The sequence below is a fragment of the Protomyctophum bolini genome (genome assembly GCF_963924005.1).
Source record: "Protomyctophum bolini genome assembly, chromosome: 2".
Taxonomy (NCBI): domain Eukaryota; kingdom Metazoa; phylum Chordata; class Actinopteri; order Myctophiformes; family Myctophidae; genus Protomyctophum; species Protomyctophum bolini.
The window spans coordinates 43,253,516-43,268,392 of NC_137863.1; the positions used below are offsets into that span (position 1 = coordinate 43,253,516).

Here is a 14,877-nt window from a genome sequence, read left to right on the forward strand (position 1 = left end):
AGGCTCACAGTACCATAACGTAACGATGCACCCAGTGCTCTGGTGGTTATTTGGTATTTGTTATGCAGTATTAATAATCATAGCAAATATGAAGAAAAATGCACGATGGAGAATATGAGATATGGTTTCAGAGAGAGCAGTGTTTCCCAAACAATGTGGTCGGTCGCGGACCCTTTCTGGGGGTAGCCGAGGACATCCATTTTTTTTTACTTTTCAATTCTGTTTTATATGTAAAAAGAGATCTTTGAACACAAAAACATGAATTAAAAAAGAAAAGGTAATACTTAAAAAAAATCAATAAGATTCAACAAATCTAAATGAGCGCAGATCTTACAAGCTCGCAAGCGCTTCGCGTTCGGGCGACCCGTAGCGAGCTTGTCGACTGGCCCATTGTTCGCCATTCAGTAAAACCCCAAGGGGGTGGTTCCAGCGTGGCCATAGGGGAGAGCAGCGTTCTAAACTAACGTATAGCGTTGGTGTCTCCCGGGGTGGCGGGAGAGACACGGCAGCAAGAATTTATTGAAAATACTGATTTTTTTTAACGGGTTTGGGACAACATGCTTTTCAGAGCACGCATCGTGTCAAATCTACGGGAACATCTGGCGGGGCCTTTACATACACACCGAGCATTGGCACTCACAGCGGTTTGCTAATATCTGTGATTGCTGTTTGGGGGTGGGGAGGGGAGGGGAGGGGGGGGCAATGTTACCGTGGTTTCTTTTTCATATATTGAAATTTAATCGAGACCAGACTTCGGTCCAATGAGCCGATATTGACATAATCCACAAAATGCCAGCGAAGTGTTTTTTTTCTTTCTCTTTTACCGTTTTGTGTCGCTGAGATGCTTCTTCTAGCCCTATTTTTCGTAAGCGTCATAAGCAGGAAGCTCTACGACCCGGGGTGGGCGGGCACAAAGACGGCCCCCTGACAGGGGGGGGGGGGGGCAGGCATCATTGTCCATCAGCGTGGCAAAAAACAGAAAATAAAGCAAACAGTTCTTTTTTTTTTTGTTCATAAATACTCTCATCACATTCACTTGCATTTAGTTGCAGAGCTCATAATAATACATCTATAATATTATCTCCTGAGAAAAAGGGGTGAATTTTCCAAGCATTGCATACATTTCTATGGTCTCGTCTCCGTCTTATTAACGATGACAGCAAAAAGAACTAACAAAAACAAGACAGAATGGGGCGGGCCGTACTTCGCCCAATCCCACTCCATGGACAAAGGGGGGGGGGGAGGGGTTTCAGTGCTTTGTTTGTACTCCGTGGCGTGGGCCGAGCCGCGCGCCAAAACAACAGCGGATCTACAAGTTATCTGCTTGTTGGGGGCGGGGCTGTGTCCGGCCCGCGCCTCTCCGTTCCACTACGGAGTATAAAACAGGCTTTAACGTGGCAGGTCTCTTTGGCTTCTCCACACAATGTTCTATTATCCACTCACAGGTTTCTGTTTCTCTCTCTCTCTCTAAACCGGCGACTCTAACTGAGGACACCCGTAACAGACGCAGTTTCTAGCATGGGAACGACTCCATTCCCACATCAAACTAGACTTGACAACAGTGTTTAAAATGAGCCGCCAAAAAAAATCATATCAGCGAATGAACAGGGTGTTAATCGTTTTTGATAAAAGCAACATATTAGTAAGTCGAATGTTATCCATATCTAAAGTTACAAATTAACGTTGAACTGGTTAAAAAGCCCTCTCAGCCCTTCCATAAATCTAACCCATCCTCAAGAGAAACGGAATGGAAAAGGAGCTTGCCATGCCTGTGTCACATTAAAACCTCTTTCACAGAACCAAAGGCAGGTGGTATGGTACATTACATAAATGATGTTGTTGCATATAAATTATAAATATAAGCTTCTTCTTCTTGTATTTTTTTTTCTTCTTCTACCTTCTTCTTTTGATTTACAGTGATTCCATTCTCCACTCTTTGAAACCATCCCACAAATACACAGACAGTACCCATTCCCGTTAATCTGACACATATCTCCAGAGCAGCAAAAAAGTGTTTGGATTCTTTCCTTCTCTCATTCCACAATGTTGCTGTATCTATAAGGAGCCTGATTCAAGTCTTGCGAGGCGTGATGTCGCTCGACAAGATTAAACAAAACAAAGAAAACCGTGGCATTCTCTACTGAACAAAGCGCCAAACGCCTTCCTCAGTCGAAAATAAGCCAGACTTTTACAATCCCGAACAAGTTTCCACACTCCGTCCGCCATCGAGGCGACGATTATTGACATTTGAAAAGTGTTAGAGAGAAAAATAGGATCCGTTTTTGAGATCATCAACCCCAGATAATTTCTCTTTGATTAACCTCTTAACGTTCAATTTTTGACAATGCCTCGATCTCCTGGTCGAGCCACCACTGTGGTCTGAGTATTAGTGTCTTGTGGACTATGATTATTCATGCAAGATTTCTGATCAAAACATGCCATCATGCAAGTCATTTCTATGCATTGAACAAGCACAATTATTTATGTATTTGTTTGGAAATCTTTCTGAGTAAATGTAAGCCCTTGGCCCGAGTTGACCCTTTAATAAACAGACCCTTAACCAATCGGTGTGAAAGCCCATGTAGAAAAAGCCTTTTGATGCGGGTATAACAAAGATCAAATGACTAGAAGAGTTAAGTGACATGTGGAGGCAAAATGTTGAAGATTCTTATTTTTTTCTGTTCTTATTTTTTTTTTTTTACCTTTTTGTTTTTTTTTTAGTTTTTTTTTTGCCGCTCAAATTAAGTGGAGATACAAGTATATTTTAGCATTAACAAACAAAACAAACCCAAAAAACCCTTCCATTGCTCTGGGTCTTTTGTTTGTCTTTCACTCACCAGTCGTTCTTGTGGGTTTTGCTCACACAGAGTGAGTGTGTACGTTTAGTTTCAATGCTAAAACGACACAGAAAAAAAAACCCTCAATTGAACTCTCTGCTTTTCGATGATTCTTCAGACATCAAGCAGCGTTCCTCGTTTTTCCCGTCTCGACACTGTTTTGCATAAGAATCCGTTACCGCGCCGCGGATTCGTCGCTAGCGTCCCGTCTCGTTCGCGGGCCTCTAAGTGTGCAGAGTCTCTTGTCTCGTCCGTTTAGAGCCAGCAGCAAAAGTGAGCCGCCTGCCACTCGGGCAGACACAGACATTTTTACGTAGTATTCCGTCTGTCGGACGGTCTGTCCGTTCCCTTTTGTGTAAAGATCAGTCTAGATGCAACAATGTCACACAGTACGCTGATTATGTTTGGTTTTTACTCAAGTTCAAGTGTCTTCAAGCCGCCGGCCGCGGCGGGAGCGGCCGCCGCTATCCCTCTGCGTCAATAAAAGAATGAAGTCTGTAAACAAAAGTATTGAATAGTATTCTTTTCTTACTTGCAAATGAAATAATCTGTACATCTGTGTGGGTTTAGATGGTTTTTTTTCCTCTCACTTTGCTTGAAGTTACATTATTATAATAATTTATTGTTATTACTGTGATTATTACTTCCGAGACACACTCTTTAACATTTTGATTCCCTGATGTCTTTTTGGTTTCGTCCCTTCTCCTTGCGTCCGCCCTTCTTGTTGTTGTTGCCCTGATCGTTGTTGTCCTCCTGCTTCTCCTTGTCGGGCTTGGTGACGCTGTCGTACGAGGGGAGGGACGCCGTGGACGGCGTGCCCTCCTTCTTGTCCTGCTCCTGATTGGTCGTCCGGCCGTTCTCCACCTTGCTGGCCTGCCGGCGCTTGCACTTGAAGCCCCGCCGGGACAGGTGCGAGCGGTACGCCCGCTGGATGATCTTGGCGAAGACGTCCTCCTGCTTGCGCCGGAGCGTGGTGGTGATGGGCTCGTACGACACCTTGGACGGGTTGGCGGCGATGAAGCGCTCCTCCATCTGCTGGCGGAGCATGTCCAGCTCGCCGCTGTCGCCCAGCACGCGCTTGGTGAAGGCGAACAGGATGTCCAGGCAGTGGATGCGGTCGCCGCTCACCATGGGCATGTCCATGGCGATCAGCTCGATGGTGTTGGGCTTGGCGATGCGCAGCGGGTGCTCCAGCGTGTCGGCGAAGTCCGACAGCTTGGAGTAGGTGATGAACTGCGACGCGTCGGGGTCAAACTTCTCCCAGACCTCGTAGAAGGTCTCGAAATCATCCTCGCTTAGCGGGTCGCTGCTCTCCTCCGTGGCCACGCCGAAGTTCTCTAAGATGATGGCAATGTACATGTTGACCACAACGAGGAAGGACATGATGATGTACATAACGAAGAAGAAGATGCCCACCGACGGATTGCCGCAGTCGCCCGTGTTGGGCGTGCCGGCGTTCTCGAGCAAGGGGTCACAGTCGGGGGGGTAGTTCAGGATCGGTAGAAGGAGGCCGTCCCAACCGGCCGAGGTGGTGATCATGAACAGGCAGATCATGCTGTTGCCGAACGTCTCGAAGTTGTACATGTCGTCGATTCCCGCGCCGTATTTCACGTAGCCAAAGTTCGACATGCCGAAGATGGAGAAAATGAACATGACGAGGAACAGTAACAGGCCAATGTTGAACAGGGCAGGGAGGGACATCATCAGAGCGAACAGCAGGGTCCTAATGCCCTTTGCACTCTTGATGAGACGAAGAATTCTGCCAATTCGGGCAAGACGGATGACCCTGAAGAGGGTCGGTGACACAAAATACTTTTCGATGATGTCGGCCAGGAACATGCCTGCAATCAAACACACAGCCAGTGGGGAGAGGATTAGGTCCTTACTAATGATATTATTTTATACTATTGCATTATTTAGACAACACATGAAGACACATACTGTACCTGTAGAGCACCTATAAGTCTGACGTCATTTACACATCCTAACTGGGTTGCGTTTATGTTTATCCCCCCCATTCTGAATTCTCATAGACTTTTTCTTATATCGCGTCAAATAAGAACTGTGTTCCCGTCATACATGATTCTGGCGCTTTCACTCATATGGATGTGAAGCATCAACTGATGGCAAGAAAACACTATTGTTACCGCCACCGAATTAGTTAGATTTTCGTTCGGAACTGACTAACAAGTATGACTGACTGTATCATAAATGTGTCTCTGTATCATAAATGATACAGAGACCAACATTATTGCACAGACAGTTTGCTTATTTTTGGACCACAATGCTTATAGCCTATATGAGATGATTTTCTGAAACCCAATGTATTCTCCATAGAGAAAACAAAAATTCTGGGAACCAGGGGATGAGCGAGTGACGTCAGGACTTCTGTGGTCTATGCCGAACCAGATCGATTTGGTTTTCTAAAGTAGCAATACCACAATCTAGAAAAGAATATACTCTTTTACATTAAAAATGTTACATGAGCAACCGTACAAAGTATTGGCATCAACATGTAAGTATAGTAACTTTAAAGTTACTCAAAATCTCTTGAATATAGATGATCTACAAGCTCACAACATGTCACATCAAGACACGTTTTGAGCTTGTAAATCAGATATGCATTTAGTGGAATCTATAAATGAATGAGTGACTAAAGTGTAGCGGAGTAAAAAGCACGATATTTTCCTCAGAGAGTAGTATAAAGTATTGAATAACGTAAAAAGTTCCTCAAAATTGTGTGGCAAACACAAATCACTGTATAATCACATGTTGACAGCAAACAAGCCAAAAAACATGCCAATAGGCTCTGTGCAGCATACGCCATTTTGGAAATAACTCTTATCTACTTCCTTCACAGGTGTTACCAATGATACTAATTAAGGCTCTGTTCCATTTAATCTCCATAAATCTGACAATCGGGGACATGAAAGGGGGCCCTATAGCCCCTGCCGTTTTGACCGTCAGAGAAAAGTGCCCTCTCCGTCCTGAACTGAAATTTAGCATTTTATGACGAAATAATTCCCCTCTCGCCCCTCTAGCTCGCTACCCCGCTACGCAAACTACGCAGCAGTTGATTTTTTCCTCCCAATAGTAAACATAGGGGGCCCGATAGTTTTGAGGGGGCCCAGTACGACGGGCGGGAGTCGCTTGCTCGCTTCCCCGTCAGTGACGTGAGGAGGAAGTGACGGTCTTCCGTCGTTGGCCCCCTCAAACCCGTGTTGCTTAAAAACAACACACCACCCCTGGACATGAGGATAATATATTAAACAAGACTTTGGGGCAAAGCTTCATAATTTACCCCCGGTCTGTAACCAACAAAAGTGTGTTCTTATACATGACATCCTCCATTTCACGATGTCGGCACTCGGTGAGTAATTGCTAATTGCAGCTGCGCCCGCAGCTGCATTGTTGTCAATTAATCTGCCTTTAAAAAGTTCTAATATTAATATAGAATATTGGCATTGGCTCTTGCACGAATGTTATGTGGACAATGTAGCAACGTGGTCAGTACTCAACAGCACTGTTTGCAAATGTAGTAGCCAGGCTACATTTAGTCACAAAGACAAAAAGATATGCTGCTGATGAATGGGCAACACACAATCAACCAAACAAGCTGAACACATGGCATTCGATCATTGAGGCAGTTGAGTGCATGCACACACAGCCGCTCACAAGTCACAAACGAAACGACTCAGGGATCAGGGTTTAGGGCACTAAAAACAGTGAGGCAACTACAGTGGGCACATGAGTGTGCTCCTTTTTGAGGGGCGCTAGACCCTCCTATATACAGGTTTAATGTTTGTCTTTCCTAGACAAACAAATGAAGATTGTTTTGAGTGTAGATTTGTAGGCCTACTGATTGACTCAAGAATATAACCTTGTGTCCCCCACTCCCCACCACCCGCAAAATGGTGTCTGGCACCCCTAAATAAAACCAAATCCCTTTGCACGTCCCTGCTGACAATGTTCCTTAAATTCTTCATTTCCATAACTCTGAGAGTGTATACAAATGGAACCAAATGGATCCTTATGGGTCCATTTGCGCCATTTCCATCCACCAAACCCGGAATGGAACGGAGCCTTAATTAGTATCATTGGTAACACATGTGAAGGAAGTAGGAAGAATAATTTCCAAAATGGATACGACCATATGAGCCTATTGGGCTACAGTATGTACCAAAATAACAATCTAAAAAAAAAAACAGTGGTTCTCCAACTTGTTCATGTCAAGGACCAGCAAACTGATATGTATTTGGTTGCAGATCCTCGTCTGAAAAGATTTTGTGCCAGAGACCCTATAAGAGAAGATTGGTGTTAAATTCTTTCAAAATTCTTTAAACATCAACTATATAGAGTTTAAGTGGTTAACACATTTGGCAGACCCCTAACTATGCTTTGAGAACCAGTGATCGTAAAAAAAATAAATGCTTTGTTTGTTTTCCCATCCTTTCTCTTTACTCATTAACTGCTGGGGTTTCTCTAGAACAGTCTTCAGCCTGCACTGCCATCAATCAATGAGCATTTTTAACTATATCTTTCAACACCCACAGAATATTTAGTTCTATGACGATATACTGTAAACACCAAATGTCTCAAAAGAAAGACGAGAGTCTCTACTTTCATCCAGAAAAAGAAGTCTGTCACCGCAATGTTCCGTTCTTTAGTTATTGGCAGGTGAACATAGCTTGTTTCCACCAACACACACACACACACACACACACACACACACACACACACACACACACACACACACACACACTCACACACACTTTGTGTACTCTTCTTCGGAAGTCGTAGAATCACTCACAGGTTGCGGAAGAGAGTGACCTCTTATCGTACAAAAACACCCAATGGCGAATATATTCATCAATGGCGGTCCCCGCACGCGCCTCGGATCAAAACGACGTAATATATTTCGGCGACATATTCGGCCAACACGTACCCACGATGGACAGGATGACCACGACCACGTCGAAGATGTTCCAGCCGATGGTGAAGTAGTAGTGCCGCAGCGCGAACAGCTTGAGCACAAACTCTGTGGTGAAGACCACGATGAAGACAAAGTTCACCCAGTAGAGCACTTCCTCGGTCTCCTTGCTCTGGTCGTCGGTCTCCACCATCATGGTGACCATGTTGAGGCAGATGAGCATCATGATGGAGATGTCGAACACCTGCTGCGTGACAAAGTCAAATACCAGCCCCTGGACTGGGTTCTGTGGGAGGCAAAGGAGAGCAGTTAACAGAGGAGGGTCGGGGGGGTCTGCTGGGAGGGGTCAGTGATGTAGCATTGGTTCTTATGAACAACACTTAGGTCAGCCATGTAAATCATAACATTGTCCACGTACAACATGTAGCAAAAATGCACTCCATTATAGCATTGATTCACACTTAGGTCAGCCCTGTAAATATCATCGTCATTGTACGGCAATCCCTCAATTATTATATTTTTTAGAACCTTTTGTGTCATATTTTACGCTACGTAAATATGTGAATCTTTCCCTCTAAGATCCAGCACTGTCACGAGGACAAGTTGAGAGAACATCCGTTTGTTTCCATGATAGGACGTAACTTGTTTACGTGTTCACGCTTAACGCCAGCATCGCTATTCTGGGATGCATGGGATGGGTAGGGGCATCCCCACAACCAGGCCATGCCACTCCACATGAATCAGCTTGAAGATTATGACTGTTACTGAATATAACTGTTACTGTTAAAGTACACTTAATACGTTTAATTCTGACGTTAAGTACTCCTGGCAGTTGCTGCAATAATAGCACCGAAGTTTGACATCACTTCCGCTAGGCGCCGCTAGAGGCCACCATCCCCCTGGGTCCCGGGAGTAATTTTCTTTTTCTATTGGGTTGCACGTGGATTGCATCACATCACAACTGTGTTTACACATATGACGATTTTACTCTCAAATGAAGCTCACAAATCGGCTTATGGTGAAAGATGACTACAAGTAAGTAGTAAGTCCGGAATTCTAAATGTACTTGAATACAAGTACAAAAGTATCACTATCAAAATGTACTAAAAATAGCAAATCGACTACAATTATTACAAGCTATTTTTAAATGGTCAAAATGTATATAGGGTCGAAGAGAGTAACGTAATAATAATCAAAACCTAAAAAGTAACTAGTAACTAACATTTTCAAATAATTTAAGTGGAGTAAGAACAACATTTAGATCAGAGGTGTAGTGGTGTAGAAGTAAAAGTATTATATGTATAAATTGGAAATACTCAAGTAAAGTACAAATAATTCAAAGTACATCACTTGCAATACCTGGCAATGTCGCCTGTGGGCTGATTTAATAGTTTCTGTTTGGAACACAGTTCTGGTATGATGCAATCTTTTCTCTTTGGGAATTCCAACATTTTAAAAAGCGCCTGACCCAGAGGGTAGCGGGAGTGAGGTCAGGACCTCGGTACGCTATAGCTGGGCGCAAATGATAGATATATACCTTATATATCTATACAGATATATATATATATTGTAGGTAGATAGATAAGTAAACCTTTAGCGATCCCGACGGTAATTCAGGTCGCGCCGCAGTAGGCATGGTGAGGAGTAGACAGATTGAGGAGTAGACAGATTAAAACAACGTGGTGAGATAAATAACAATAAACAATACATTTCAAAGCCTGGTTGCCTGGTTCTATTTAGAGCTTCCCTTTGTTCTTTTCAACGGAATCATTAAACACATCGCTGCACAACGCTAGTTAGTTGGTTGGTTGGTGCATGTACAGAAGAATGACATAAACTTAATAATTATGTATAACGAGTTGAATAATAGTAGCTGCCATGCAGCTGTGACTCGGGGCCGGGCATTTTCAGGAGGATGAGGAAGAAGAGGAGGAAGAAGGAGAACAGGAGAGGAAACACAGGGAGGATCCATTAGCAGAACGGTTAAACGTTTGAACACGGCTTTCTGTCTCACCACAGTACATGGATGCCTCGATTAGGTGTGTTACAGTGTGATTGAAAAACCAGTCGGATTGAAAAAGGAGTGCTCGTTTTCTCCGTGTTCACCTCCCGTACTCCCCCCGCGGCAGGAAAAGAAACGGCCTAATCTGAGGTACCGAGCTAAGGGGCTGGGATGGATTATTTCATGATTCTGTCTCTGTTGGTGCGCAACTTGGACGGCGCTGAGTCGACTGAAGGTGACTTCGCAAACGCTCTGCACAGCGGTGCCTCTCGTGGCTCAAGTCACCTTCAGGCGGCGCGCCTCCGATGGCGAAAACCGAGTGCACCTTTTCCAATCTGACTGGTTTTCCATATCGCACTGTGACGGGCATACTTCACGGTGCAACCGCCTTGGCCCAGGTTTTGAACTCACAACCTTTGGAAGTCCAAACGGCATGCCGTGATCGTGTCGAGCTACCCGGAGAAAAACGGGAGAATCCCAGGTGTCTTCACACCAAGACACAACCGACAGGGTTGCATGGAGACATATTAAGCAATTTCTAGCTGCTAGAGGGTGACAGAAACGGTAACACATTTGTATAACACAGCAAATACAGCAAAAGTAAAACTACTGGGCTATGATAAAAAAATTAAAAAAAGGAAAGAACTGAGCATGAAGGCAAATTGATAAGCTACATGAACCTGACTTCATAACTCCTGCCAGCGTGAAGTTATCTGAAAACATTTCTAGGCATACTGGTTACTATTCAGTGCAACTGGGGTTACTGAAGTAACCAGTGCATGGATTTGGTGAGGAGGACAAGAAGAAGAAATATATCCAAGCAAATGGAAGTGTATCATCCCTTCGGCAGAGTTGTAAAAAAACACAGTTTCGCTTAAAGTCTCTTTCTTGCATGAGTCAAGCCAGTTATATATATATATACCACAGCATAAAAGTCAGCTAAAGCCTCAGGTGATACTATTCATATCCATAAAAAAATAAGAAAATAAATCAGAAAACTTTTTTTTTTTCTTAAATCATAATATGTCTCTAATCCACACATCAGCACAATGTAGCCTCAGTAGGCGTTTAGCAGGTTTTTATTGTGCATCATCATCATCCAGGGCTCTCAGGAACTCTCAACCTTAGGCACCAAGGTTGAGAGTCATGAACTCGTACTAGAGCTTTATTTGCCAAGTGAGAAACCGTCGATGGCTTCACACTATGACGTAGGCAGTCACCAAGGGGTTGCAGTAAAGGCAGATTTCAAACTAGTGTCAAAAAATGTATGTGTTTGTGTACTTCGTCTAGACAACAACATAGAGATGTTTTTTCATTTATTTTTGACAATGCTAGTTAGTTGGTTGGTTGGTGCATGCTCTATAAAGAGGAGGAAAACGAATGTTTTACTTTAGTCGAACGATGCTCTCTCTCTCTCTAGGTTTACGTGAAGATAGCCAGCCTGGTCGCCAAAGAATAACGTCGGCATCGCACGTTTCTGTGATCCACAGGTACGTTGAATGTGGAGCCGACTTGTTGCATATCAACATTTCCAGATGCGGACCATGTCAAGCTCAAAAGGTCCTACAGTAGATTTCGTCAAAGATATGTCGAAACGGATTGACAAGTGATTCCCATCCTACTGATATGCAAGTGGAACGAACGGCGTTGAGTCATCAGCACGGCCGTCGCACCGCTCGGCACTGCCTTTGTTGCTCGGCTGGCGCCTCGCTTAGGGGGTGCGGAGCCTTGCTTGGTGGGCGGAGCCTCACGGGGCTCAGGCCCGCTTCTGACGCCATCCTTGCCTTGAAAAGTCGAGATTCAACGTATCCGCGGTTTGCAGAAACATGAAATGGCAACGTGTTTTACGGCGTGGCTCCTTTGAGGCGAGCCGCCTAGAAGAGGGTCCGTCCATCTGTCTGCCAGTGCCAAATTTCCGCCAGTAGGCCAAGGAAGTAAATCCCTGATTTCCCTGAAATCCATATTTGGGCAAAGACAGATTATGAAGCAATCTTTATGACGTCATCAAACAGGACGCCAGAGATCCACAGGGAAGCCACGCCGTTAATAGAGACGTTCTTGTTTCTCTGGCGATTGGGTCTGGTCCAAAACGTCTGACTAGTTCTGCTCACTTGGGCCACTAGGGGGGTATACTTGGGTACGTTTGGGGCGAATGGTATGAGGTGGTAAGGAGGACATACGACTTTATTTTTTACGTTTTTATTGAAGTTATTATTATTATTTTACTTTAGACGGTCGCTCTAGCGCCACCATCAGGACTATTAGCGACATCAATGCCAGATGAGGAAGGAATGAAGGGTAGATTTCCTCATTGGAAGATGCAGAAGACGATTCAAGACGCAAGATTCAAGAATGGCAAATACAGAGCTGCCCGGCCCCTAATATAAATGGGTAATAAAGTCTTCACTAACCAATGGCCGAGGGATTGGCTTCTGTGGTTTCTTTGAACCTAGTTTCTTCATGGCATTGTAGTACTTCTTCTGCTCTTCCGTCATGAAGATATCCTGACCTCCAAAGTAAAGGCATAAGGAAAAATTCTGGTTACAAATTGGAAGCATTTGGAAATCCGGATCTGCCGATATAATCCAAATGTTGTGGTTAATAATGATAATAAAGACTTCATGACAAACTGGTACACGCCAACACATCCCATGCACACACAAGGGGCGTGTGTGCACACGCACACTTGAGCTTTGATTAGTAGGCTATTCTAATTATTATTTAGATGAGACTTTGACTCTTGTTATGAAAAGTGCCTTCCAAAAAAATGTGCTTACATATTTGTAGTAGAGGTTGCATGCTTCAACGTAGAGGTCTTCACGGGTGCCGCCCCAAAACTGGAAAAGCTTCGAGACCACAACCCGAGACCCGGTCTGGGTCCGGGTCCACATTTAACTAACAAGTTTGGGCAGTGGTGGGAAAAAGTACTCAAGCTTTTCTTTACTTAGGTAAAAGTATCAACACTGCAATGTCGAAATACTAATACAAATTAATTAAAATGTACTTGAGTAAAAGTACAAAAGTATTGGTTTCAAAATGTACTTAAAGTAACCACAAGTAGAAAGTAGTCTACTCATTGTGCAGAATGTCCCGTTTCACAAGTTTTCGAATCTTTTGAAAATGGCAGATCTACAAGCTTGCAGATCGGCTATTTTGAAATGGCCCGAAATGTCTATTGGGGCGTGGTTCATGTATTGTGTTTTGTAATAATACTCACAATCTACAACGTAACTAGTAACTAAATAAAGTACAGCATTTACATCTGAGATGTAGTGGAGTACAAGTAAAAGTATTGGAAATTGGAAAGACTCAAGTAAAATACAAATACCTAAAAAAAATACTACAGTACCTAAGTAAATGTACTTAGTTACTTTCCACCACTGAATTGGGCTTCTAGTCGTTCTCAGTACGAATTCCCCCCACCTTAGTGTTCGGGTCTGTCATTAATGAAAACAACTAAACAGGACTATTGGGATCCAATCAGATATCGAGAACAAAATTCCCCCGGGTCCGTCAGAGTTCTGGGTCCATTTTGTACCCGTGAAGACCTTTACTTCAATGCACTGCAATGCAATGCTAATAAGAATAAGAATAAGAAGAGGTGGAAAAGTAGAAAAGTAGTAAAACTCTTATCTTTTTCTTTTGCTGGTTGAAGTTGTCGATGATGACACCGATGAAGAGGTTGAGGGTGAAGAAAGAGCCAAAGATGATGAAAACAACAAAGTAGATGTACATGTAGATGTTGTCCTCATAGATGGGCTGGTCTCCCACCTGCACACAGTTTATTTATATAATAAACACAGCTGTACCTCGTCAAATGAATCGGGGAGCACAGCCTGGGAGCAGGCCTGGGGGTGGGCTCGTCCCAGCTAGCCTACCTTTCTGGAGTCGATGGCGGCGTACATAATGTCCATCCAGCCCTTGAACGTGGCCTGTGAGAGGGAGGGGCAAACATGCAATGTTCAATTCAGTTCCTTGTTCAACAAAATTACACTTTTTTTTTAGTCATTGCAACTCGACTCCACGCAAATGCATTTTGAGGGCTTGGAGCGCAAAGGGCATTATAAGTGAAAAAAATCACAAGAGATTGTAATTATTTAGTTAAAACAACCTAAAGAAAATAAAACCATGCCTAATCTGTATAAAAGCTGTGCTTCAATATGTTGTTTTTAAGCAATCTTGCGCTCCAAGCCCTCGACTTATATGACCCTCATCACTATTAGAATGCACAGAAACAGACAAACAAATGACAGAAAATAACTACAAGAATGCACCAGGAGAAATAAACAACAGACAAGGTGTTAGTTAATGTGACAAAAAAAGAAGGTTGCAGACACAGAGACTTGAGTTTAAAGGACAGAAAGAGAGTTGCAGACACCAAGACTTGAGTTAACGTGACAGGAAAGAGAGAGAGTTGCAGACACCGAGACTGGAGAGTCCACGGGTGTCCAGGCGATCGCTCACCACTTGCAGCAGAGCCAGGTACCCTGCGCCTACGTTATCGAAGTTGATCTTCACGTTCCTCCAGCGGACCTCGGTGAAGTTCTGATTTATGAGCGCGAAGCACTCCGTCTTGTTGTTGACGTCCTCATGGTTAAAGTACTCCTCGGATGTATCGTTCCAGCAATAGTAGTACTTCCCCGCGAACAGGTTGACGCCCATGATGCTGAAGATCAGCCAGAAGATCAGGCACACCAGCAGCACGTTCATGATGGAAGGGATGGCTCCCACTAAGGCATTGACCACCACCTATATGGAGGTCACACGGACAACACACAATCATGATGGAAGGGATGGCTCCCATTAAGGCATTGGCCACCACCTATAGATGGAGGTCAAATGGAGAACACACACACACACACACGTTCAAGATGGAAGGGGTGGCTCCCACTAAGGCGTTGACCACCATCGGGACACACACGGAGGTCAAGCGGAGAGTGAGCGTTTCAACACGTGGAATACAAGAATCCGCCTATACCTCGGAGCGTCCGCCACCAGGTATTCTTAAACCTCAGTAAAGCTCAATGAAACCATGCCTAAACTTAAACTTATTCCTAAAAGTAACCTCAGGGAGACCATGCCTAAACTTAAACTTATTCCTAAAAGTA

The 14,877-nt window shown here is 44.0% G+C and overlaps 1 protein-coding gene across 1 annotated transcript in view; it reads right to left on the reverse strand.

Annotated features, from left to right (window-relative positions):
• Positions 1–1,639: 1,639 nt before the first annotated feature.
• Positions 1,640–14,877, reverse strand: part of LOC308334324 (sodium channel protein type 8 subunit alpha-like) — a gene marked incomplete at its 5' end in the record, with an annotated part of 30,746 nt that continues 17,508 nt past the window's right edge. The window contains 6 exons of the mRNA XM_080791025.1: positions 1,640–4,678; positions 7,783–8,053; positions 12,181–12,285; positions 13,403–13,540; positions 13,648–13,701; positions 14,234–14,518. Of these exons, the coding sequence (XP_080647151.1) occupies positions 3,498–4,678; positions 7,783–8,053; positions 12,181–12,285; positions 13,403–13,540; positions 13,648–13,701; positions 14,234–14,518 (2,034 nt within the window). The 3' untranslated portion in view covers positions 1,640–3,497. The remainder of the gene's footprint in view (positions 4,679–7,782; positions 8,054–12,180; positions 12,286–13,402; positions 13,541–13,647; positions 13,702–14,233; positions 14,519–14,877) is intronic.